Here is a 27072-nt window from a genome sequence, read left to right on the forward strand (position 1 = left end):
GTGTCTCAAGAGAGCCATAGCTACAACTGGACACTTACTGCGATGCACTGCCTCATAATGCAGGACTGCTTCATCCTTCCAGGCCCACCAAACTTCTTCATGTCTTTGCAGAAGTGACACTCGCCGCACTCTGTACGTAGACAAGCCTCGCACTTGCGGCATCGCGTTCTTCTCCGGCGCGCTCCTGCAGTCGTCCGATTAGCAGCTAGCTTCACTGCAGAGGCAGTGCCCAGTTTCCCTTTGGGTCGTCCAACTGTTCTGTTCTGGAAATGCCAGAGACACAGGATGAATATCTCATTATATTTATTGCTTAAGACACAGAATCTCCTTTTACTTGGGGGGGGGGGGGGGATTTTTATTGATGCCAACGTCTCCTGTCTATGTATATTTCTAATGCACATCTCATCTTTATAGTTAGAATATACTTAGCACATACACACTGTCGCTTTTAGAGTCACCAACCCTCTCGACATCCTTTGAGACAGTACCACATTTTATACAAATGGGGAAACTGAAGCAGAGAGATTAAGATCACTATCCTGCAATGAGCTCTGCACAGATGGAGCCCCACTGAACTCAATACAAGCGTACTCATACGCAGCTCATCGCAGTCCTGGGGCCCAAGTGATTTACTCAAGGCTACAGAGGGAATCTGTGTCAGAGCTGAGCAGTTCCTAGGTCCCAGGCTGATGTTTCGATAATGCTATTGGTCCTATTTTCCTCCATCTGAAAAGGAGGTATCCAGGGAGGAGGTGAAAGTAAATTTAGGGGCTAGGTGGTACACTGTAAACTTTGAAATCATGGTAGGGAAGAGGAATTTGAATTCACATAAGTGATAAAGTAGGATATGAGCCCTAGGCACCATAGAATACTTTCCAGCAATCCCTCTTCCAACACCACCAAACAGGTATTCAAAAATGAAACACCAGAATTCTACATTACGGGCAATAAACTTTCTCACCAGAGATGCCTGGAAAGGCTGTACAAAGCACATTTTTTCCATGTTTCCAGAAGCTTGAGAAGTACTGAGAAATTTTTAACTTAAAAGATTCTTTGTGAAATTGCAACATATTCACTTATCCACTACTGGGCATCTGGATCAAGAAATTCAGCCATATGCTTCCACATTCAAGGGAAAGTGACAGAGGCCAAATTCTCTTCTTGATTTAAAAGATCTGCACTAGTGACTTCTACAGGATCATAAAGGTTAACTGAGCAAGATATGGCCCCATATCTAACCACTCTCCTCAATTCCTTCTTGCATTACTGATCATGTTCTAGCTCTCTCAAAAAAATGCTGCAAACTCCATTTACTTTATTACTTTTGAGATTTGCCTACCTTATGCATTTCTCAGCATGTCGAAAGAGAGCAGAATAGTTTCACTTTCTCTTCCCGCTGTACAAGTGCAAGTCTAACTTTGGGTAGCTAGTACTGCAGGGGAAGGTTTGGTAAAAAACACAAACCAAAATCTGAAAAAATCCCACCCCAAAACTATCCACTGGAATTAAAAAAAGGAAGGCTAACAGAAACATTTTAATTTGGTTTTGTAAACTTTCCCCATTCTTTCTTAAAACACACACACACCACAATTAAAACCACACAGAGCCATATTTAATCTCCCTATATGATTTGACCTAACAAGCTCTGTATCTAATTTCTATAGTTACCTGTGATAGGCTGCCATTATTTTAACACACATTTTCTCCTTTCACCTGCGAGAAACCCATGTCCCAGGGGTTCTGCTGGGAGAAGGGAGGGAACTGGGCATCTATTAACTTATTTTTCCATTCAAACAGACACATCATCATAACTGAGGAGGGAGAAAACACCAAGTAGATCACACACTTATATTAAGCAAACTGTAAAAGGTTCATGTTTTGCTCCTGAAAAATACATGGCATGGAACAAAAGCAAAGCAGCAAACAATGTGTGCAATTTGCATTGAGAAGAGGCATCATCCCACCAGAAAATGAACCAAAAGCAGGTATTTTAAAAACCATTTCAGACATTCTAAAGACTGAATACTTGCTTTCCAGAAGTGTTTATATGAACTGCAGAGATAAAGTCAGCTCTGGCAGGGATGGGTTAGTAGTACCCAAATAAGGGATGAGTTCCTTACCCCAACAGAGGCATATTCTCCCTATACTCACCTCAATCTTCCCTTTAGTTTTGACACTATGCTCTAGCACTTCCTTTAAGCAAAAACCCAATCCTCCCACAGGTAATGTGCAAAATCCGGAGCACAAAGCAGGGCCTTAAAGAGTGAGCGTACCATGTAATAAAATACATATAAATAACCAACAAGGTTCATATTTGTCATCACTGACCAGAAAAAGCCTACTTTCTTCCCACCAAGCCTGACTATGACCAGCTAATCTTTTTTAAAAGGCATTAAACACCATCTACATTAGTGTTAATTAAAACATGTTAAGTTGTATTTAAAAACTATTTTTCTAGGCTAAACGTACTCACTGTAGCAAAGCGAGGAAGAGGACCCAGGCTCCCTGACTTCCAGGCCTGTGCCCCAACCACTGGCAGCTAGCTGGGGCACAACATCTAACAAATGGGATTTAACATGGTCAGAAACTGCAGCTAACAAAGCAGGAGGGGTGAGAGGACAGAGACTGAATCTGAAGCCAGACAGAATCACACAACCTGGATTTCCTTATAAATCCCTAATACTCAGAAGAAAAATAAAGAGATGCAAACCTTTGATCTTTCAGACTACAATACACAATAGCACCAGCCCGCCCAGTTGACTATTCGCATTTCCTTATTTGTACTGATTGACCAAAACCAATCCATAGTCTAAACAAATGATAGCCTGGTTAGTGAGGCTAGAGTGGCCTTGTATACAGTTTCTTGGGGCTGTAACTTGGTAGTTTAAATACACCACTAGTATGAAATCTAGCCTGTGGATTGCTTTCCTAGAAAGGGGCTCAGATTCAAACTGAAGGAGGACACTCCTACATGATTTGGGGCTTTTTCTGTTTTATTTAGTGTGTGGCAAAAAGCCAGACATTAAATTCCAGCCTGATGTTAGCCAAGAGACTCAGACCTTCCATCTTCAAATAAGCAGTAGGCAGCAAGCTCAGTCTTGGATTGGCTTTAGGATATAAGGGGTCCCTCATCTCCCACCTCAGAGCCCCCATCCTTCCCTGACAAGATAATATTCGCACCCTGTGCCCATTGATTTTCCAGTCCCCAAAAGTCAGCTCTGGCTCAGTCCCAGGGCTGTGAAGGAAGGAATCAGAAATTAGACTGAAAAGATCTCTTTCAGCTCATGAAGTCCATCCCAAGGGGGCCAGTCCAAATCTATCCCAATGACTACCTCAAGCAATTCTGTTACTTACCCTCCAACTTCCAAGGGTCTTCAAAGGAAGCTGTGCCCATGCCTCTTCTGCCAGAGTGAGGGGCCACTGACCCATTGGGCTGTTGTAGGGGAAGGAGCAGAGGATCCTGGAGGAGTGACCATTCCTTCCCCAATCCCTCACAATTAAACATTTTGATAAAGGAATATACCCTGTCCCAGCTTACCCCCGAAAGGCCTTGCAGATTTCCTTAACATCAATGCTCTACTGGTCTTGTGTTGAGGTCCAAAGCCTATGAACTTGCCATGACCTCAAGAGAACAGTCTGTCCCTCCCAAACCTTGTGAGATTGGAGGGTCATGGATCCCGGACTCCAGCCCGAGCCTGAATGTCTAGACTGCAATTAAACAGCCCCTTAGCCTGAGCCCCACAGCCTGAGTCAAGTGGCACAGGCATCCGTGGGTGTCTAATTGCAGTGTAGACATACCCTGATACACACATGTGGTTTGGGTATCTGAGGCACATTTGGGCTATAAACACTCTAACACTTATCTGTGAATTGCAAAGTCCGTCCCTTACAAAAACTAAATTTAGTTTCATCTTCCTATCACTGTGACATAAGTAGTAAATATCCCCATCGTGCAGACAGGAAAACTGGGGCAGCACTGAGGGTATGTCTACACTGCAAAAAAAACAAACAAAAAAAACACCCAACCACCACCAAGGCAGCAAATCTCAGAGCCTGGGCCTACAGGCACGAATTACAGTGCTAAAAATACCAGTGTAGACATTCCTGCTCAGCTGGAACACAGGCCCTGAAACCCAGCGAAGGAGGTGGCTCTGTATGCCTGGCTCTGAGGCTCACTGCTGTGGGGTTGTTTTTTTTCCAGTGTAGATATACCCTGAGAGATTAGTAACCCGATTTTTAAAAGTGCTGAGCACACACAAACCTCACTGAAGTCAATGAGAGCTGCAAGTGCTCAGTGCCTCTTAAAAATCAGGTCATCAGTGATTTAAACCAAGTTATCCTAGGTATGACATGTGCTTGATCATTTGGTGAGTTGGGAAACCTTTACTCATCAGCCTGGTTACGTATACCTTGGTGCAGTTTCAGCACATCAATCTTATAAGCACTAAGGACTGAAAAAGACTACTAGTTTGAACAGCAAGATGTGGTCTTGCCTATGAATGGAGACCCTGAATTTTAACTTTTGGGAGGGCAGTGGTGGTAGTGGGAGATGTTAGAGGAGGAGAACAAAAGGGAGAAAGCTTGTCAAGTTTATCAGACCCCCAGTTTTCCTACTTCCCCAAAAGTCAAAATGTTTCCCTGCTGTTTGCTGTAATGAAAAATTAGGTTAATTAGCAGCCCTACAACAAACCAGAACATGCTCTAGTGACTGACATGAAGAGAGTGAAGAAACAAACAGAATTTAGGTTCATACTTTTAAGGCTTTCTAGATAGTCATTTAAAATGAAAAGCACCTAGCAGAAACAGTATTCAGAACTCATTAAGCCAGTGTCTAATGTATGTACACATATTTTAAACGTATGTGATTAGGGTTACGTAACTTGAAAAGTCAGCATCCTCCCAAAGCTTGTTCGGAGTCATTAATGGACTACGAGATCATGGCTGGAGAACCATTTTCCTAAGGCAGTGAAGATGCCAAAGAGATTGTTCCCATTCTGAGTAGGTTTTAGACCAGAGCTAAACTAAAGCACAGGCACTGTCAGGCCACGCCTGAAGCCCCAGCTTTGATCAGAATCTCAGCATTTTTACCAAAAAAGGTTCTAAACTTCATGGTCGCGAAGAGAGGCTAAAAAAATATGACCTGAGGTTAATCAATGCACTGAGACCAGCCTGACTCTGGAGAGGGCCTGACATAATAGTTCCAAGAGGTGTAAACTGCCCCAAGCATCGTAAGTGGGTGGACTTCCTCCCACTCCACCAAGCAGAGAACTCTGTGTGGGGGCCCTCATTGCTATCACTACTCCATCAGGGCTATGGTGGCATTATGTCAGCACAGGCACCCACATACAGCATCCTCTACTTGGGAGGGTGGGGTCCAAGGACAAGGTGTGCTGGTCTGGGGAAAAAGGAGGACCCAGCTTGCCCCTAAGAGGAGGGATATTGGTGCCCAGAAGACAGCTTTTGTGCGAGTGGCTTCTGCACTTATCACTCCAAGCAGGGATGTGCAAATCCCCTCCACACAACTCTGCCAATGCACCTCAACCCTGACTTGCAACACCTTCTACTATCATTCCAGTCTGATTTCCTTCCTGAAAGAGTCAGGATTGTTCCAAACTGTGTGGTGGTTTTGAGATTTACACAAGCAGGTAATGGGATGAGACCCAACTAATTCCACTTGTGATCCATGTGGAATTTGAATTTAATTACACAAAAACCTGTGCATGCATTGTACAAATCATTCATAGCAAAAACACTTTTCACATACCTACGGTCTGACATCTTCAAAGTGCTGTATAGACATTAACCAATTTTCACAGCCTTCTTGCACAGCTGGTACGTTACCCATCATTTTATAGATGGGCAAAACATTGAAGTCAAGTCATTTAACCAAGGCCACAACTGATGGCAGTGACTGAACTAGGACTAGAATTTACGAGTTCCTGGCTCCCAGTCCTGTGCTCATACTACTAGATCATGCTGCCTCTCAATAAGACAGGTTTTAAAGAACCTCAACATAGAGGAATTTTAAATACAAATATTTTTGTTATATCATCAGGTAAATAAGGAGCCAAGAAGTTAGCCAGAAGCAGCCACATCTTAATTCTGACCACAGCACATAGCAGCCATCAGCTCTTACAATGTTACTCGGTGCAACAGAAACCTACTGACTACCAAACAGAGTAGAGCAGACCTCTGACTCAGTTAATTCCTTATCATTTATTGAGTGTCAAGGTTTTAGTGGGAGCTTAAGTTCATTTAAAACAAAAAAACAAAAAAACCCCCACAAATGTAGTGCTGGTGAAAACTCTGGTAAAATTAACCTCCTTGTCGATCCACAGAACAGGAAGTGACAGCAGAAGCTTCCTAGAATATCCCACTGACATGCTTCTGCCCCAAACTCCAAAGACCACCTCTACGGATGAGAGGGGAGTTGGGTCTCCAGAGTACCCATGAGTTCCTCATCTCTGCTAAGAACACCAGCCAGGTTACCAAACATCATCAGTTGTGGTCGTGGGCTCAGAGATGTGTACACTTGTCCACTGGGAACTGGAATAGTAAGCTCGCTTTATGTAGGCTACTAGAGAACCATTAGATAGAAACAGACACTTGTTGTCTTACAAGTATTCCACACCTAGGCCATGTCTACACTACGGGCACTGCAGTGGCATAGCTACGGTGCTGTAGGTTTGCCACTGTCGTGCAGATGCATCCTACAACGACGAAAGGGATTTTTCTGTTGCTGCAGGAACTCCACCTCCCTGAGTGATGGTAGCTAGACTGACTGAAACATTCTTCTGTTGACCTAGTTGCATCTACACTGGGGGTTAGGTCAGCATTGTTACCATACCCATGAGTACTGTAGTTACGCCAATTTAACTTCTGAGTCTAGATCAGGCCCTAGCCAAGTATACAGCGAGCAATAAAAGCACTAGCCTGAACCAAAACAGACCCTTATTAACTGCCTAAAAGACTGTGGCTCCATTACACATACCCAACCTTGAATTCGACAAACGCAGAGAAGTCAACAGTTCTTGAGCATTAAACTCTTTCCCCTCCATTATTTAAAGTAGGAAACCTCACACTAGATAGACACTCTTGATTTGGTGAAGGAGGGGGGGCACTGCAGCAATTCTCGGTAAGATGACACTAATGAGGAAGGAACTAGTTTAAGGCAGCAGACACCAAGACTATCAATATATTATGTTTAACCCTAACGGTTAAGTTAAAACAATACAACCCTCCTAGAGTAGAGGCAGTTATATCATGATAAAGGTGCTTTATACTGGTCTACCTATTTCCATATGGGAAGGTCTATTTAGTATAAAGGTGCCTTATACCTGTCAATATAATTGCACCCACAGTACGGATTTTACTGGTATAACTATTTCAGTTTAAAAAAAAAAAATCACATGCCTAATCATAATAGTTATTCTGGTAAAACTTAAGTATAGACCAGGCCTCATAGAGCTTCATGGTGCAGAAAGAATCTCTATTTTAGTGGGTGTGTTTTTTTAAAAATTAGTAATATTTAAAATGTTAACAGGCTTTCAGATTTTATCAGAAGTGAAAATCTGAGGGAGATAACCACGTTTAAAAATCAATTAAGCACCATCATTTTCAGTAGTGACTTTACCTCCATGTTACATCTAGCATAGTGCCACTGACACGAATCTTGCCCTCTTGCTTATAGCTAAGCTACTTTAAAAGTATATACCAGTCACATCAAAATCAAGCAAACCAATGGAAGCAGCCAGGTGGGTATATGCAGGACATAGTTTAAAAAAAAAAAAAGGGCAGGTGGAAACTTTAACACCTTGTCTAGTTTAGCAGTGAATCAAGCGGCAATAGTTGCCTGTAAACTCTCTCTGTCCTCAGAATGTATGAGTACTCTTAATAAAGTTAGTCACCCAAGACCATTCTTGGACACCACTACTCCACAAGCCAATAGAACCTTAGTGCACAAACATCTATCACCACTGCACACTGGTAATACAACACATCTAACTATTTTGGGCAACATACAATACAGCAGTGCCAGGGAAACTGTAGCAAGGAATTGTTAAATCTAAATTCTTTTTTATTTAGCCTTGCTTCTTTTAGCGCAATAACTAATGGTTAAACAAGTAGCAAAATTACTAAGGATGAAACAGGCTACGTTTTGAGTCTATCTTCTTATGGCAGAGTATGTCAATTTCTTGAATAATAATTTTTCAAATTTATTTTAAAATGCAGAACACCTTAGGTTATGAAAAAGTTTATCTGTTTTAATTGCGTACATATGTTTAATTCTACTCAGAGCGTATTTTTAATTACTTAGGCTGTTCTGCAAGAGAGTACAATATGCAATCTAGAACATATGTTCTGGATTATTTTACTGATTACTTCATAAATTTAAAGTTTATTCTCCTCCCCCAAGAGGGAAAAAAAACCTTCAGAAGAATAAACCTTGCAGAGAGACTGGCAAAGTTCTCTTTTTTAAGACATCCTTTGTTTTATTTTATTCCACCTCTGGAAGTGGAGATGAGTATACATCAAAGTATGGTGAAGTAACTAGTTCAGTATTAGGCTATTGAAGTCACAGATCTCTCAAATATTTGAGGAGTCTTATTAAAATAATTCTAGACATGATAAAAACTTAACAAGGAGACCCCTCCCACATATACTGTAACTGTACTTGCCTATCAACTCAGCATACAGGGTCTGATCTTGCAAGGTGCTGAATATCATGTAGGGGTTGCTTAGCACACCCACTGAAATCAATACCAGTTGATGATTCTCAGTACCTCCTGGGATCCGGCCGACAGCAAAAAAATCTACAGTCACAAACAGCAGAACAGCATAGACCATAATCCCACCCACCTCACTTTCCCTAATATGCATGGGTATTTATAAAGCAGCTCAGCTCAGCCATGTACCAAAAACAGCTTTAAATGAAACAATTTGTACAGTGTGCACAAGGGTCCATTTTAATGCTCAGCAGTGTGCTGCTAGGGTGGGGGAAAGCTGTGTGTCTCGGAGAAAAAAAACTGCATCTGATTTTTAAAAACCCATTAAGTTCAAAGGCCTGCCCTTAAAACACAGAACGTAAGGTGTACTAGGTGTTTACCCTTTAACATGAGTAGCTCCCACTCTTCTTTTCTTGGCAAGGCAGGGAAACCCTAGGATGATACATTCATTGATCTCACATTGTTTCTTCCCCCTCCCCCCCAGCTTTCTAGTGAAAGCAGATCACATAGTAACTCTGCATTCTCACAACCTCCTCCCCACCACAACCCCTCCTTCCTAGTGCAAACTTTGCCTTAGATCCCCCTCCCATCTACACCCTCCAAGATCCTAACCTGATCCTGTTCCGATTCATAATCTTCCTCGTCTGCACTCACAGACATGGCCATTTCTCATGGTGGGCCCAGGCTGAAACAATCTGACATGGCTGGAGCAAGGCTGCTGCTGCTGCTAGAAGCAGAGCTTCGCTCTCTCGCACACACACATACACACACGCGCAGGAGGGGGGAGGGAGAGCGAAGGGAAGGGAATCATGCATATTCATAAAGCCCATCCAGGAAGGGGCCGGCCTTGACTGACTGACCAATTGCCATCCAGCAGCTATTTGGTTACACAAAGAAGGCCTGCCAGTGGTTGTGATGACATAGATAAAGGAGGGGAGGGCGTAAGGAGTATATGGTAAGAACAGGTTTCTTTCCGAGACGTCTCTCTGCTCAGTCAGTTTCATGGCTGGAGAGAACACATCTGGGGTTGCTGCCTACTTCAATTAGTTCTTGGGGGAGGGTATTATTTTTAACAGCCTTCTGTTAATTAAACTAATAGATGCACATATAGTGCGAAGGGGCTGATGTTGCTGAAGCAAATGTAAACGGAGACTGGGATTTTTTTTAGGTGAGGGCGGAGTGGTCTTTTGCAAAAGATTATTTTTAGAAAAGGAAATACCTACAATGCACAGCAGCGGGTAGCTGTTAAGGATAGTGGAAAGAGCTATTTAGAGCCCCCGAGTTAAAATGCAAAGCTGTGGGTTTTTGTAGTTGCAACATTCTGGTGCACGTGGAAGCAGCAGCTAAAACGGCAATCAAACAACAAATCCCTTCCCAGGCCAGGGAACACTGAAGTGTTCTGATGTAATTAGAGGGCGATAGTGAACACACGTGTTAGCTTTACACAATATCAGTATTCAGCAGAATATTCTTCACAGCTGCGTAAGAATTGACAGTAAAAGAAGGCATTCTGTTTATTACTGCTTCCATTTTGTTTTACACATCTCCTTAAACAGATCACCTTTTCAAGGGACACTGAAAACTTTACATGTAAAAGTCAGGTTTTTAAAATGTGAGTTAGGTGCAGTTTCCACGACTATCTCTGCATCTGGGTCTCCCTGCCAGTTTTTGTGTTTCTACAATCACATTCCTATTTTTAAAGGGTTAAATATTTATACAAAAGTATATAAAGCCCCAGTCATGATCAGGGCCACACAGTGCTAGTAGCATCTTAATGAGGACCCCATTTGTGCCTTGAAGGTTCCAGTCCTGCAAAGATTTATGTCCTTAATTTATGCACTTATAGAGTGAGCAGTCCCATTGAAATTAATGGGCCTAACTCACAGGGTGAAATCCTAGTCCCACTGAAGTCAGTGGGAATTTTGCAATTGATTTCAGTGAGACCAGGATTTCACCCAGTGTATAAAGTTAAGCAGATGCTTAAATCTTCAGAATTGGGCCTATAGAAGACTCACATAACAGGCTAACTTTACAGCGGAAACAATAATGACATCGTATTAGAGAGGTAGCCATGTTAGTCTGTATCCACAAAAACAACGAGGAATCCTGTGGCGCCTGAAGGACTAACAGATTTATTTGGGTGTAAGCTTTCGTGGATTAAAAAAACCATTTCTTCAGATGTATGGAGTTTACCCACGAAAGCTTATGCCAGATAAATCTGTTAGTCTTTAAGGTGCCACCGGACTCCTCATTATAATAATGGCTATACACAAATTGCAATCAAAGGTATCAGGTAAACAAATGTCAGAGAAGTGTGTATTTTCTCTCTCATCTCCATCAGTTATAAATCATCTCAGCTGTTATATGTGACAAAATTAAGTAAAATATTTGTCAGGGAGAAGTTGATTATGCCCCTTCAAGAAGAAAAAAGAGGTGAGGAAAATGTTTAGTGCTGAAACCATCTCATCCACTTGACAACTACTTCTGAACCTCAAAAGAAATAGAATCCAGAAGGACAAATTCAAAGTGCTGGGTGGAACTCTAGGTGGAGACACTGGCATTTAAAAAAATTGTTTAGATAGCAACACCAGATCAGATCTACACTCTGCATGTCGTTGTATTTGTGGATCCAAGGAGCTGCTAAGATCAGAAAAGTAATTATATAAATATGATTTATTCTTACTCTGTGTACTTTAAAATGATATCTGCTCCTTGGCTTTACTTCTGTTGGTAATACCCTACAGATTTCAAATTGGAGTTGCAGTACTCTCCCAAGCTCTGCCCACTTGAAATGAGACATCACTCAGAGCAGATTGTGCAAATGTTCAAAATATAATCTGAGAGACTCTGCTTGACTTCTCAGACTTGGCTCCCCCACAGGGGGGTTCAAATACACCTACAAGCAGGGCCAGATTAAGGCATAGGCACAACAGACAGGTGTCTTGGGTTCCAGAATCCAAGTTTGCGTGAAAAAAAATTGTTTGTAGCCCTAATGGCTACAAAGAAAACTTGAAAACACGAAGTAAGTGTAAACAATATAGAGAAGTCTGCCTGAGTCTGCAGACAGCCTCCAACAGAGGGAGTAGCAGCAGCTACTAGAGTCAGGAAGGATGATGCTTGGTCCCACACCAACTGCAACAAGGGCAGACCAGGCTTCCATTTTTCTGTGGGAATGCTTGGGCTAGTTGAGGAGAGAGGTTTAGATGCCCATTCTTGGGCTCTGTTACTCCCCTGGAGCCTTTTGACTCCATGAGCCATATTAGGGGGGAAATAAATTGCAGCATCTCCCAAGAATCACCACAGGTGACACCAAAATGAAATGTCAGATTGTGCAAATCATAATATAAATCACCTACCTCTGTAAATCAGCAATGAAAGTTAACACTGTTGACATTTAAATTATTTTAACTGGACATCTGAGTGAATACCCCATTAATATGAATGGTGCACTTCACAGCTCTCAGAGCTGTTGCTTCAGGCTCTGCAAACTGAGGCATACATCCCTGCATCAATTATACTTGGTTCACATTTTCAAGGCGTTCTCCCCAACTACAAAGGCTAGAGACATAATTAAGAAAATGGTGATTCTGGAGGACAAGATGTAAGCCTTAAAAATGACCCAGACCATTTCAAGCCATGCTGCCCAGCCATCACAACTATGGTAGAAAGGATTCTAGTTGGCCTTATTCATAATTGACAAAGCTGATAAACGAGTTTTAATGGCAGAATCTGTATTTCTAGTGAAGATGCATCTCCTTGAAAGAACCCACCTTGCTTCTCAGATCCCAAGGACAATTTGCAAGGCTTGCAGATAGAAAAAATATGCTTTTGACTTATAAATGGAGCGAAAGTGATCTGAAATGACTGAAAAGACTAAATCTACCCCATCATTTTATAGCCACTTTCGGATTATAACTGTACCCCCAAAATCTGACCATTATGGAGCAGCTAACTGTTAAAAGAAACCTTTGACAAACATCTTTAGAAACAACTCTACCATACAGAATATTTTCTGGTTTAGTTCTTCCCTCCTTTCATATAACTATGGCTTGTCTACACTAGATAGTTTTGCTGCTTTAACTATGCTGGTATAGTTACAATGACAACTCCTCCTCCCCCCATGTGGATGTAGTCCATATAAAAAGTGCTTATACTGGGTACAGCTTATTTGGATTCAGGAAGCAGCAGAAGAAGATATACTGGAATAAATCACCTTTATAGTGATATAACTACATCCTACTAAGGCTTTTATCAGCATAACTATTTCAGTTGAAAAAGAAATCACACCTTTGACAGTTATACTAATAAAACTTAAGTGTAGAGCAGGTCATAGCGAGAACTACTTGAAAGCAGGGCCTTTCTTCTATTAAGAATCATTTGCTCTGACTGCATCTCATGTGGAGTCATATATAAGCCTCATCAATATCATAATCTCCACGAAAACTATGTTGTCACAAACTGAGATAATAACTTGAAGTGAGGCACAAACAGCAGAAGCACATGAGTGCCAACATCTTATTCTCATGCAGATATCCTTTAGCAATAAAATCAAAATGGGGGAAAGACAAACCCGTCTGCTCCATGGACTTGATCCTGAGAGATGCTGAACATCTGCAATGCCAACTGACTTCAGTGGCAGCTGTGAATGCTCAGCAAGATCAGTGTTTCTCTGTCCAAAACCAGTTTTTCTTTGTCAAATGCTTCTCCGAGTGAAGTGAAATCTGGTTTTTAAAATGACCCAAACCAAGCATTTTTGTGGTTAACTTTTCTTTGCCTTCTTTTACTGATCTTTGTTAAATCTTCTATTTAGCTGATATCAGGTAAAATATCTAATTATCAGGGGCTGAAGTCAGTAAAAGTCTCAGTCTGGTTTCCATACAAACCTTGGAATAATGACTGTGTTCTGAGCTTCTGCAGTCGTGCATAATATGGAAGCCGGAACAAGATTTTTTTGGAGAGTAAACTTTAAAAATGCATTATTCATCAGATAAAATCAATAACTAATAGTGGTATTTATGAATTAAGATTCTTGACCTGTCATAGGACTAAATTATTATCCAAGCATCTTGCTATGGGGCTTGGTTATGCTACAAATGCCCTTTTTCAGATGAGACATTAAATCTAGGTCCTAACCCTTGTGGTGATGTTACAGTTCCTAACACTCTTCTCAGGAGAAGAGGCATTAGTCCCAATGCCCTAATTCTAACACCAGGGATGATATTCTGCCCACCAAACTTCCCTTACAGTTTCAGTTGGACAGGTTATCTTCACTGCCTGTCCTAGACCACTGTGTATTTACTCAAATTTTTACTGAACTATAATGAAAGAGAGTCCATCCGATGCTCTGGACACCCTTAACTATCTTTACTAAAATAAACAAACAAACCTGATAATTATCCCAGCTCAAATAACACAGTGGCAATAGAAATATAACACAAATCAATTGCCTCCCCACACAATCCCCACCAACATCTCACCTCACCACTAGCCAATCCTACTGAAACACTCTCTCCCTTTGACAAAGGCAGAAAAAGTGGGCTTTGCAGTAATATCCTGAAGGCGAACAAACTTGGGCTATTACAGATCTGGGAAGGAAACAAATACCAAAGGTCCAGGGCTTTAATGGAGGAAACATTGCTAGCTGCCCCAACTCTCTTATATTAAAGGGGCTTCAGCTCACGTGCCTCCACTGACCACAGCTGTAGCACTGTGTCATGAAGAAAGAGATGATCTCATAGATAGGTGGGTCCCAGGCCATTAGGAGGTTCATAGCTCAAAACCAACATCTTAAAAATTATCCCAGAAACCAATCAGTAGCCAGAGCAGGTTACAGAGTGCAGGGTTAACATGCTCACAAAAAAGAAATGCTGCTTACTAAGCAGGACACTAAATTCTGCACTAACTACTCTTTTCCAACAGATTTAAGATACAGCTCCATGCAGAGTGTAATGTTCCTGTGTGTTGATACACAGTTGTTACATTTCAGTGGTGGATGAACTGGTCTACTGCATAATTCAAAGGGCTGGTGTTAATCTTAGCAGTTAGGGTTCCTTTAGTTTTGGGGCTTTTTTTTTTCCAGTTCATTTTTTTCTGGATTTTCAGTCAGTATAAAGTTACATAGTAATCCAAAGATACAGGAATGCAGCTTCCCGGAAAGGACAGCCAGTGGAAAAGAAGAGAAGAAAGCATGAAGTGAAGGAGAAGAGGAGTAGTTCATAGGACGGCTGGAGAATGTAAAATGGAAGCGTGATGCAGATGTTTCCAGTGCATATCAATGGACCACTTATCTTGGCTATCAAGCAACAGTGGCTTTCCAAGGCTGCAAAAATCACATTTTCAAATCCATTTTTCCATGTGCTAGACAACTGCAATCTTCTAGCTCTGCAGCATTAGAATTTTGGAGACAGAGTGATGCCAAAGTACTTGGTAATTTGTGAGAGCCACAGCCCATGAAACTGCTCCCTATATCAGCAACAGTGGGAGTATCGCTGGAGGGTGAGAGAAATCCTGCCTCACACCTCCCCCCCCAAATCCTTTAACTCTGGAGCCTCCCCACAGCATATTTAGCTGTATGTCTCCAAGAACCCTAGAGCATTAACAGGCAGCAGGGTCTTTTATCCCAGTCTTATTTTATACATTCCAGATAGAGACCAATGGAGGCAGAACAGAGTGCATTTTTGGTGGATGTCCACAGAGGATCCTTTAATATGAAGACCATTCTTAGAATGAAGGTAATATTTCTAGTACACTTTGAGACCATAGAATCATAGGACTGGAAGGGACCTCGAAGGGTCATCGAGACCAGTCCCCTGCACTCATGGCAGGACTATATTATCTAGACCATTCCTGACAGGTGTTTGTCTAACCTGCTCTTAAAAATCTCCAATGATGGAGATTCCACCAACTCCCTAGGCAATTTATTCCAGTGCTTAACCGCCCTGACAGGAAATTTTTCCTAATGTCCAACCTAAACCTCCCCTCCTCCAATGTAAGTCCTTTGCTTCTTGTCAGAGGTTAAGAAGAACAATTTTTCTCCATCCTCCTTGTAACAACTGTTTACACACTTGAAAACTGTTCTGTCCCCTCTCAGTCTTCTCTTTTCCAAACTAAAAAAAACAAAAACAAAAACAAATTTTTTTCAATCTTCCCTCATAGGTCATGTTTTCTTGACCTTTAATCATTTTTGTTGCTCTTCTCTGGACTTTCTCCAATTTGTCCAGATCTTTCCTGAAATGTGGTCTCCAGAACTGGACACAATACTCCAGTTGAGGCCTAATTAATGCAAGAATTACTTCTTGTGTCTTACTTATAACACTCCTGCTAATACAGTACATCCCAGCATGATGTTTGCTTTTTTTTTTGCAACAGTGTTACACTGTTGACTCTTATTTAGTTTATGGTCCACTATGACTCCCAGATCCCTTTCTACAGTACTCCTTCCTAGGCAGTCATTTCCCATTTTGTATGTGTGCAAATAATTGTTCCTTCCTAAATGCAGTACTTTGCATTTGTCCTTATTGAATTTCATTCTATTTATTTCAGACCATTTCTCCAGTTTGTCCAGATCATTCTGAATTTTAATCCTATCCTCCAAAGCACTTGCAACCCCTCCCAGTTTGGTATCGTCCACAAACTTTATAAGTGTACTCTCCATACCATTATCTAAATCAATGATGAAGATACTGAACAGAACCGGACCCAGAACTGATCCCTATGGGATCCCACTCATTATGCCATGGGCTTGAAAGGTAAAGGAAATGTCTCACTATTTCCCAAATCGGACTACTTGTATTTCTGAATTCAAAAGGAGCATGAAGGTTATGATGCTGGCTGGTAAACAACATTCCCCTGTTCAACTAAGCTGAAGGGAAGTTCTCTCTTTATTATAGAGATATTTTGCCATTAATCGGAGACCTACTATTATTATTTGTATTAATACAGTGCTTAGACAGAGTGGGGTTGGCTTAGCAGAAGACATCCCCCATGCAGCACAAGTTTGTAAGGGGGGAGGGGGACTGCAATGTGTGCAGGGTGTTTCCTGATACCCAGCTATGCTAACATGCCTGTGTATCCACTAGTTCACTCATTGTGAATCATGAGTTTGAGGGGGAGGGTTAGCAAGAGACCCCAGAATTTTAGATTCTGCAAGGACTAGCTTTATTTTGCATCTTGTACAGAGCTGAGCATGCTGGTGGCTCTTCATACATGCTGATAATGCATAATACTAACTATGACTCAATTTTAAATATGAAAATATTATTTGCAGATTATTCGAATGCAATTCAGATTATTAAATGAATTTTCTTTCAATAGCAATTCAATATCATAATTAAACAAGCCCTTATACTACTGGATTATTTACCCAGTATAAATTATTCACTTTCTTTCTCCACAGGGGTCTTCTGCTTTGCCTGTGGTTCTCTTCTTCTGCTCTTTGTTTGCTCTGGTCTTTCATTTTCTGCATCTCTCCTCAAACTTTTCCTACTTCCCTTCTCTGCTTTCTCACTTCCGTCCTTCTTCCCTTCATTTCTGGGCTTTTCCCATCCTTTCTTTAGAATCATTTCCCTTTTCTTTTGTAAGTTTTGGCATTCAGCATTGGCTTTCTTCTTTCTTCTTCACCTGTTGCTCTGTCTTTTTAAATCTCTTCTGGTGACTTCTCCCTGAAGACAGCAGGAACCATGTAATCTGCTCACTGCCTCTTCTTCCTGACCTTCACTTCATTTCTCTAGTTTTTCTTCATGAACTTAGAATGAGATGACACTCCTCACCCTTGTAGCCAGCATCCCAGCTCCAATGCTCTCTTCTTGCCATTCTCTCTCTGTGTGGTACTATGCTGTAGGATACTTGCTGTCTCATTAGACTCTAAGGCTCTTGAGAAGGGAACTGTTACATATTTGGTATGCTTCATATACCATGCACTACAAAAACAAAAATTCCCATGTGGCTTCAGCTGTCCTGTCTTGTGTTCAACAGTCATGGAACCCTTAAGGCCTTCAAGACTCAACATTCTATTGACCAGTTTTACTACTAGGAAGGATTTTTCCTCTGTTTCAAGTCTTCTCCCTCATTAAAGGGGCTCTGAGATGGAAAAGAGGGGATGGGGATAGCATAACCAAGCCCCATAGCAAGCCTCCACTTTCTCCTTACATAAGCTTCCCCCCACATTGCCTAGCCAATGTGCTTCAACCCTGGCCTCAAAGAACCAACTTTAAGACAAGTCTCCCTATCACATTCAATCATTGGCTTCTCTGTTACCATACAAGAGGACTATTACCAATTGTGGAGATGGTTTGTATGACATGAATACTTATCCATTCAAAACTTCACTGAGAAAATACCAACTCACAATTATTTGTCCATTATCCACCCAAAATGCATTTTTGTGTTTTATCTCAAGAAATGATTCATGCTAATTACAGATTAAGAAAAACATATTTTAAAGAGAACAATAAAAGGGATTTTTCATATTTTTTAAATCTTTGTTCTTGTTTGGAAATTTGAAACCGATGTCTGATTCTTTATAGATTTCCCCCCCATGTTTGTTCATGCTTGCTAGCGTGTATTCATTTGTTATTGCAGGGTTGTTCTTCAGCACTGTAATGCTTGCACTGACTTTTAAAATAGTTAAAAGTATCAAAAACATTAAAACACACATAGCCAATGGGTTTTCAAAGGAGATGTAAGATTAAAACACAAATATGTTGCATTTCTCATCCTCAACAATGTTACTGTAAATAAACATCAAGGGTTCCAATTTAAAGGTGAACAGGAAGCCTAACAAACTTTGAAACCTACAAAACTCACACATCAGTATTAAGATCCTAGTTGTTACCCTAAGCCACAATCCCAAGGGATGCAGCACAAAAGCTCTTTGATCACATTTTTTGTTAGCTTTATTTTATAAATCCCACACATTGTTTGTCCTCCGGTCACAGAAGTCTTGCTCCACTTAATGCTTCTCAACAGGTGACAAAATAAGCAGCTATCAACAGTGGTAGAGCGGAGAGTATGCTGCCTATCTATATCCTGAGGTTTTTTATTGCTAACCATTACTGTAGTATCTAAGCACCTTCCATCTGCCCATCGTGGTCGGGTAAACTTTTCAAAAATGTTTACGTGACTTAGGAGCCTAACTCACATTTTCAAAAGTGAAGTCAAAATAAGTCACATAGGCACTAAAATGTTACCAGTAAAGATCTGTCCGTTTATATTCAAACAGAGAGTCTATAACAATATTTTACTGTTCTTATTTACTGCAGTAGGGGCTAGTGGCAACACAAGCACATTGCATGCAGTGGCATCCAGAGTACGACTTGCACTACCATAGACCAATTGATTTGTGGAATCTGTGAGACAACAACAATAACCAAGGAAAAGAAAAAAATTAAAAAAAGATTTGTGCCAACTGCCCCGTAGCATGTGGTTTAATCAGCAGCTTTTAATAGCAACAGCTTTTGGATGACAGATAAACCCTGTATCCTGACCAACTGTGCTCAGTACAGCCAATTTAATTTCAGCTAACAGTTTTGGTTAAGTGGACTTTGACTGAATAAAGGTACTAATAAAAATAATCTTTCAAAAATATCTATTCAACTTTAAACCCCCAAAGCCAGGAAATGTACAAGTAAAACTAACACTCCATTAAAGACTCGCTGAGGAGCCGAGGAGAGTGTTGATTCTCATTTTAAATTTCCCAGCTCTGATGGGTTTGTCAACTCCTAAATATTAGTTAATTATAATGGGCCACATTTTCTAAAGCAGCCTCTTAAACAATACCATCACTTACACACCTACAAGTTTCTGATCAGATATTTTGTGTATGGGTGGGCACATAAATGAATGCAGAAAAATATCTGAGCAAAAAGTTGCAAGTACAAAATTCCTTGTAGAACTTCAGAGGTCCCTCCTCCCCCATCCAGGACCCCTTTGAAAATTAGGCTAATAGTTTTTTTACTCCATATAATTTCATAATTTATTTAGAAATGAAACTTCCATAGCCCTGGTCTACACTACAAGTTTAAGTCGAATTTAGCACGGTTAGATAGATTTAATCCTACACCCGTCCACATGATGAAACCATTTTTGTTGACTTAAAGGGCTCTTAAAATCGATTTCTGTATTCCTCCCCGACGAGATTAGTGCTGAAATCGACATCGCTGGGTCGAATTTGGGGTAGCGTGACTGCTCTGGACAGCACTTTCAACTCAGATGCACTAGACAGGTACACAGGAAAAGCCCCAGAACTTTTGAATTTCATTTCCTGTTTGGCCAGCGTGGCAAGCTCATCAGCACAGATGACCATGCAGTCCCAGAATCGCAAAAGAGCTCCAGCATGGACCAAATGGGAGGTAGTGGATCTGATCGCTTGTATGGGAAGACGAATCCGTGCTATCAGAACTCTGTTCCAAAAGACAAAATGCCAAAATACTTGCAAAAAATCTCTAAGGACATGATGGACAGAGGCTACAACAGGGACCCGCAGCAGTGCCGCATGAAAATTAAGGAGCTCAGGCAAGCCTACCAAAAAACTAAAGAGGCAAACAATTTGGGGGGGGGGCTACCACTACCCCACCCCTGTCCATGGACACCTGCAAGGGGGGAGTCTCATGCAACAGGGATAAGGATTTTGGGGATGAGGAAGATGAGGAGGAGGAGGATGAGAATAGTGCACAGCAGGCAAGCAGAGAAACCATTCTCCCCGAGAGCCAGGAACTGTTTATCACCCTGGAGCCAATACCCTCCCAAGGCGGGCTCGCGGACCATGAAGCCGGAGAAGGCACCTCTGGTGAGCGTACCTTTGTAAATATAATACATGGTTTAAAAGCAAGTGTGTTTAATGATTAATTTGCCCTGAAGACTTGGGATGCATTTGCAGCCAGTACAATACAGTACAGCTACAGGAAAAGTCTGTTAACGTGTCTGGGGATGGAGCAGAAATCCTCCAGAGACATCTCCATGAAGCTCTCCTGGAGGTACTCCCAAAGCCTTTGCAAAAACTTTCTGGGGAGGGCAGCCTTATTCCGTCCTCCATGGTAGGACACTTCACCATGCCAGGCCAGTAGCACGTAGTCTGGAATCATTGCATAACAAAGCATGGCAGCGTATGGTCCCGGTATTTGCTGGCATTCAAGCAACATCTATTCTTTATCTCTCTGTGTTATCCTCAGGAGAGTGATCATCCCAGAGAATTGGGGGGGGGTAGTTAGTTGGGTTTGTGCTGCATGTTAACCCGAAAACCACAGCCCCTCCTTTTAAATGGCCAACCCACCAGGTGCTTGGTATGGGAAAGGAGGGTGCTGCTGTTTGAAACCATTCCCAAGTTATGAAGGTTGAAGAAGCCGAAAGACTGTGGCTTACCATGGCTGCCTACAAGCCGAATTCTGTTGCCCGGCCCTGCAAGTGTTCTCTCTCACACCAAACCAGCAGGCCCTCAATATAAAAGGCAAAATGCGACCCTGTACCAAAAGCACATGTGCTATGTAATGTTAACAGCTTGGTTCACTGTGAGTCTACCCGTTGTTCTCTAAAATGTGTCTTTTAAAATACTACTCTCCCTTTTTTTCCTCCCCCAGCGGCAAATGTTTCAACACTTCCCCTATCAACTCCATCCCAGAGGTTAGCACAGATAAGATGACGAAAAAAAAGCACTCGTGATGAAATGTTCTCTGAGCTCATGCAGTCCTCCCGCACTGAAAGAGCTCAGCAGAATGCATGGAGGCAAACAATGTCAGAGTCCAGGAAAGCAGAAAATGAATGAGAGGACAGGAGGGACGAGCGAGATGAGAGGTGGCAGGAGCAAGATGAGAGAAGGCAGGATGCAATGCTGAGGCTACTGGGGGACCAAACTGATATGTTCCGGCATCTGGTGGAGCTGCAGAAAAGGCAGCAGGACCACAGACTGCTGCTGCAGACCCTGTGTAACCGCCTGCCTTCCTCCCCAAGTTCCATAGCCTCCTCACCCAGAGGCCCAAGAACCCGGGGGGGGAAGGGGGGGGCAGCACAGCTCCGGGCACCCAACCAACAGAAGGCTGGCATTCAATAAGTTTTGAAGTGCAGTGTGGCCTTGTCCTTCCCTCCTCCCCTCATCCACCACCCCACCCAGTGCTTCCCTCCTCCCCTCCCCCCCACCCCGGGGCTACCTTGGCAGTTATCCCCCTATTTGTGTGATGAATTAATAAAGAATGCATGATTTAGAATCAACAATGACTTTATTGCCTCTGCAAGCGGTGATCGAAGGGGGGAGGACGGTTGGCTTACAGGGAAGTAGAGTGAACCAAGGGGGCAGGTTTTCATCAAGGAGAAACAAACAGAACTGTCACACCGTAGCCTGGCCAGTCATGAAAATGATTTTCAAAGCTTCTCTGATGCACAGCACGCCCTGGTGTCTGGCTGCGCGTAATCAGTGGCCAGCCAATTTGCCTCAACCTCCCACCCCACCATAAATGTCTCCCCCTTACTCTCACAGATATTGTGGAGCACACAGCAAGCAGCAATAACAATGGGAATATTGGTTTTGCTGAGGTCTAATCGACTCAGTAAACTGCACCAGCGCGCTTTTAAACGTCCAAATGCACATTCTACCACCATTCTGCACTTGCTCAGCCTATAGCTGAACAGCTCCTTACTACTGTCCGGGTGCCTGCCTGTGGCTTCCTGAGCCATGGCATTAAGGGGTAGGCTGGGTCCCGAAGGATAACTATAGGCATTTCAACATCCCCAACAGTTATTTTCTGGTCTGGGAAGTAAGTCCCTTCCTGCAGCTGTTCAAACAGACCAAAGTTCCTGAAGATGCAAGTGTCATGTACCTTTCCCGGCCATCCCACACTGATAAGGGTGAAACGTCCCTTGTGATTCACCAGTGCTTGCAGCACCACTGAAAAGTACCACTTGCGCTTTATGTACTGGCTGCCAAGGTGGTCCAGTCCCTGATATGTGTTCCATCTATCGCCCCACCACAGTTAGGGAGTCCCATTGCAGCAAAGCCATCCACTATGACCTGCACATTTCCCAGAGTCACTACCCTTTATAGCAGCAGCTCAGTGATTGCGCTAGCTACTTGGATCACAGCAGCCCCCACAATAGATTTGCCCACTCCAAATTGATTCCCGACTGACAGGTAGCTGTCTGGCATTGCAAACTTCCAGAGGGCTATCGCCACTCACTTGTGAACTGTGAGGGCTTCTCTCATCTTGGTATTCTTGCACTTCACAGCAGGGGAAAGCAAGTCACAAAGTTCCATGAAAGTGCCCTTACGCATGCAAAAGTTTCACAGCCACTGGGAATTATCCCAGACCTGCAACACTATGCGGTCCCACCAGTCTGTGCTTATTTACTGGGCCCAGAATCGGTGTTCCATGGCATGAGCCTGCCCCATTGCCACCAGGATGTCCAAATTGCCAGGACCCGTGCTTTGAGAGAAGTCTGCGTCCATGTCCTCATCACTCTTGCCACCGCGCTGCCATCACCTCCTCGCCTGCTTTTGCAGGTTCTGGTTCTGCACATACTGCAGGATAATGCGCAAGGTGTTTACAATGCTCATAACTGCCACGGCGATCTGAGCGGGCTCCATGCTTGCCGTGGTATGGCGTCTGCAGGAGAGCAGAGTTGCAACGGAAGCGGTGGAGGACAACCGTTAGCACCATGCACATTTCCCGAGGAAGAACACACGTAGCCGGGAGCCCATGACAGACAACATGTAGAAATTCACTATTGAAACAATGGCAGCAGAGCAGAGTTGCAGCAGAAGCGGTGTATGACGATGGTTAGCAGCCCTACTGCACCATCTGCTGCCAGCAGCACCCAGGACACAACAGCGGCGGTGTCGGTGAGCTAAGCTGAGCGGGTTGCGTGCTTGCCGGGGTATAGCGTCTGCATGGAAAAAAGGCGCGAAATGATTGTCTGCTGTTGCTTTCACCGGGGGGGGTGGGGAGGGGCGCGGCGGCGCGACTTACGACATATACCCAAAACCACCCGCGACAATGTTTTTGCCCCGTCAGGCATTGGGAGCTTAACCCAGAATTCCAATGGGCGGCGGAGACTGCGGGAACTGTGGGATAGCTACCCACAGTGCACCGCTCCATAAGTTGATGCTAGCCACAGTAGTGAGGACGCACTCCACCGACTTAATGCGCTTACTATGGACATAAGCAATCGACTGTATAAAATTGATTTCTAAAAATCTACTTCTATAATATCAACCTAATTTTGTAGTGTAGACATACCCATAGAAGGCTTCTAAAACATAGAGATTTCTCTGCGAGCCCTCATGGCAGGGCATCCCTATCTCTCAGGTAGCTACCCAGGTTGTTAAAACATGTTATTTCCATTAAGCAGGTACTTGAAGGTCATTCCACTCTCCCAAGTCAGGATGAAATTACACAGTTTTTTTTAAGACCTATGTCATTTACTAATTTGGCTCCTCTGGTGCCACCTAATTTCTGTGGTAATTATTTAACTAGAAAGGTTTTAAAATATATATATTATACACTATAAACACTGCTGGTGCCACAAGTACTCCTCGTTCTTTTTGCATCTAGAACATAAGTGTGTATTTAATGAGAGATCAATTTGAAATCTAAAAAATAAAAAGTTAAAAAAAATAACTGAAAAGTATTTCAGGTCTTATATCTGCCTCAGTCCTCCCTGACATTTTTTGAGGTTTACAATCTCAACAATTTTTTTTAAGTTTCACTCTTCCTTGTTGCTATGTGAAAGAGCCACGTAAACTGGGAGAATTGGTTGACCAAAGAAGGGAAGGGCTGAAAGAGATTATACAAAGAGTAGACAAACTGGAAAAAAGAGAAAAATAATTTTATTCTCTAGTCTCTTTCTAGTGATCTTAGGAGTTACTTGTAGCAATAGTAAGTAACACATTTTCAGAAAGAAACGTGATCTTTGTTGACAGTGATATTTTGGAGAAACTATGTATTATGAAGCTAATAGAATACAAAAGGACAATAAAAGTATAGCTATAAAACATTTTCTAATGTAACAAAGCTGCTGCTAGGGTTGTGTAACTGTGGAATTTAGTAAATATGCCACTATTTAAATACACTGTCCTTTTTCATCATTGTCCAGCTAATGAGATCAAATGAATTATAAACATTAATTAAGCTTCACAATACCCCTGTGAAAGAAGAAGAGTATTATTCACAATATACAGATGGGGAAACTGAGGCACCGAGAACATAAGTGACTTGTCACAGGCTACACACCTGGGACTAGAACACAGGAGTCAAACACCCTCTCTCCTGTCAAAAACATTTACTACATGTATAAGCAATTCTCAGTTTTTGAACAGGCACCACCATTAACAAGAACAGAAGAACAGCCATACTGGGTCAGACCAAAGGCCCACCTAGCCTCGCATCCTGTCTTCCGAAAGTGGCCAATGCCAGGTCCCCAGACACAATCCCTGCTCATCCTGGCTAACAGCCATTGATGGACCTATCCTCCATGAACTTACCTAGTTCTTTTTTGAACCCTGTTATAGTCTTCGCCTTTACAACATCCTTTGGCAAAGAGTTCCATAAGTTGACTGTGTGTTGTGTGAAAAAATACTTCCTTTTGTTTGTTTTAAACCTGCTGCCTATTAATTTCATTTGGTGACCCCTAGTTCTTGTGTTATGAGAAAGAATAAATAACACTTCCTTATTTACTCTCTCCATACCAGTCATGATTTTATAGATCTCTATCATATCACCCCTTAGTCGTCTTTTTTCCAAGGTGAGAAGTCCCAATCTTATTAATCTCTGCTCACACGGCAGCCGTTCCATACCCCTAATCATTTTTGTTGCCCTTTTCTGAACCTTTTCCAATTCGAATATATCTTTTTTGAGATCGGACGACCACATTGCACACAGTATTCACGGTATGGGAGTACCACATCTATGGATTTATATAGAGGCAATATGATACTTTCTGTCTTATTATGGATCCCTTTCTTAATGATTTCCAACATTCTGTTTGCTTTTTTGACTGCCACTGCACATTGAGTGGATGTTTTCAGAGAACTATTCACAATGACTCCAAGATCTCTTTCTTGAGTGGTAACAGCTAATTTAGACCCCATCATTTTATATGTATAGTTGGGATTATGTTTTCAGTGTGCATTACTTTGCATTTATCAACACTGAATTTCATCTGCCATTTTGTTTCCCAGTCACCTAGTTTTGTGAGATCCGTTTATAGCTCTTCACAGTCTGCCTGGGACTTAACCATCTTGAGTAGTTTTATATCAGCTGCTTATTTTGCCACTTCACTGTTTACCCCTTTTTCCAGATCATTTATGAATATGTTGAATAGGACTGGTCCCAGTACAGATCCCTGGGGGACACCACTATTTACCTCTCTCCATTCTGAAAACTGACCTTTTATTCCAACCCTTTGTTTCCTATCTTTAACAGTTATCAACCATGAGAGAACCTTCCCTCTTATATCATGACAGTTTATTTTGCTTAAGAGCCTTTGGTAAGGGACCTTGTCAAAGGCTTTCTGAAAATCTAAGTACACTATATCCACTGGATCCCCTTTGTCAACATGCTTATTGACCCCCACAAAGAATTCTAGTAGATTGGTGAGGCATGATTTCCCTTTACAACAAGCATGTTGACTTTTCCCCAACAAATTATGTTCATCAATGTGTGACAATTTTGTTCTTTACTATAGTTTCAACCCGTTTGCCTAGTACTGAAGTCAGGCTTACTGGCCTGTAATTGCCGGGATCACCTCTGGAGCCCTTTTTAAAAACTGGCATCATATTAGCTATCCTCCAGTCATGTGGTACAGAAGCTGATTTAAATGATAGGTTACAAACTACAGTTAGTAGTTCTGCAATTTCACATTTGAGTTCCTTTAGAACTCTTGGGTGACTACCATCTGGTCCTGGTGATTTTTTACTGTTTAGTTTATCAATTTGTTCCAAAACCGTCTCTAATGACACCTAAATCTGATTTGTCACCTAAAAAGAATGGCTCAGGTTTGTAAATCTCCCTCACATCCTCAGCCGTGAAGACTGATGCAAAGAATTCATTTAGTTTCTCTGCAGTGGCCTTATTGTCCTTGAGTGCTGCTTTAGCATCTCGATCGTCCAGTGGCCCCAATGGTTGTTTAGCAGGCTTCCTGCTTCTGATTTACTTTAAAAAAATTTTGCTATTACTTTTTGAGTCACTGGCTAGTTGTTCTGCAAATTCTTTTTTGGCCTTCCTAATTATATTTTTACACTTCATTTGCCAGAGTTTATGCTCCTTTCTATTTTCCTCACTAGGATTTAACTTCCACTTTTTAAAGGACGCCTTTTTGTCTCTCACTGCTTCTTTTACTTTGTTGTTTAGCCACAGTGGCACTT

At 42.1% G+C, this 27072-nt stretch overlaps 1 protein-coding gene across 2 annotated transcripts in view; it reads right to left on the reverse strand.

Moving 5' to 3' along the window:
• KDM2B (lysine demethylase 2B) overlaps nucleotides 1-27072 on the reverse strand; it is a 171779-nt gene that overhangs the window by 25962 nt on the left and 118745 nt on the right. For both annotated transcript variants that reach the window (XM_084649458.1, XM_084649457.1), the window contains exon 13: nucleotides 39-263. In XM_084649458.1, the coding sequence (XP_084505584.1) occupies nucleotides 39-263 (225 nt within the window). The remainder of the gene's footprint in view (nucleotides 1-38; nucleotides 264-27072) is intronic.

This window comes from Lepidochelys olivacea (genome assembly GCF_965140295.1).
Source record: "Lepidochelys olivacea isolate rLepOli2 genome assembly, chromosome: 15".
In the NCBI taxonomy this organism is placed as follows: Eukaryota; Metazoa; Chordata; order Testudines; family Cheloniidae; genus Lepidochelys; species Lepidochelys olivacea.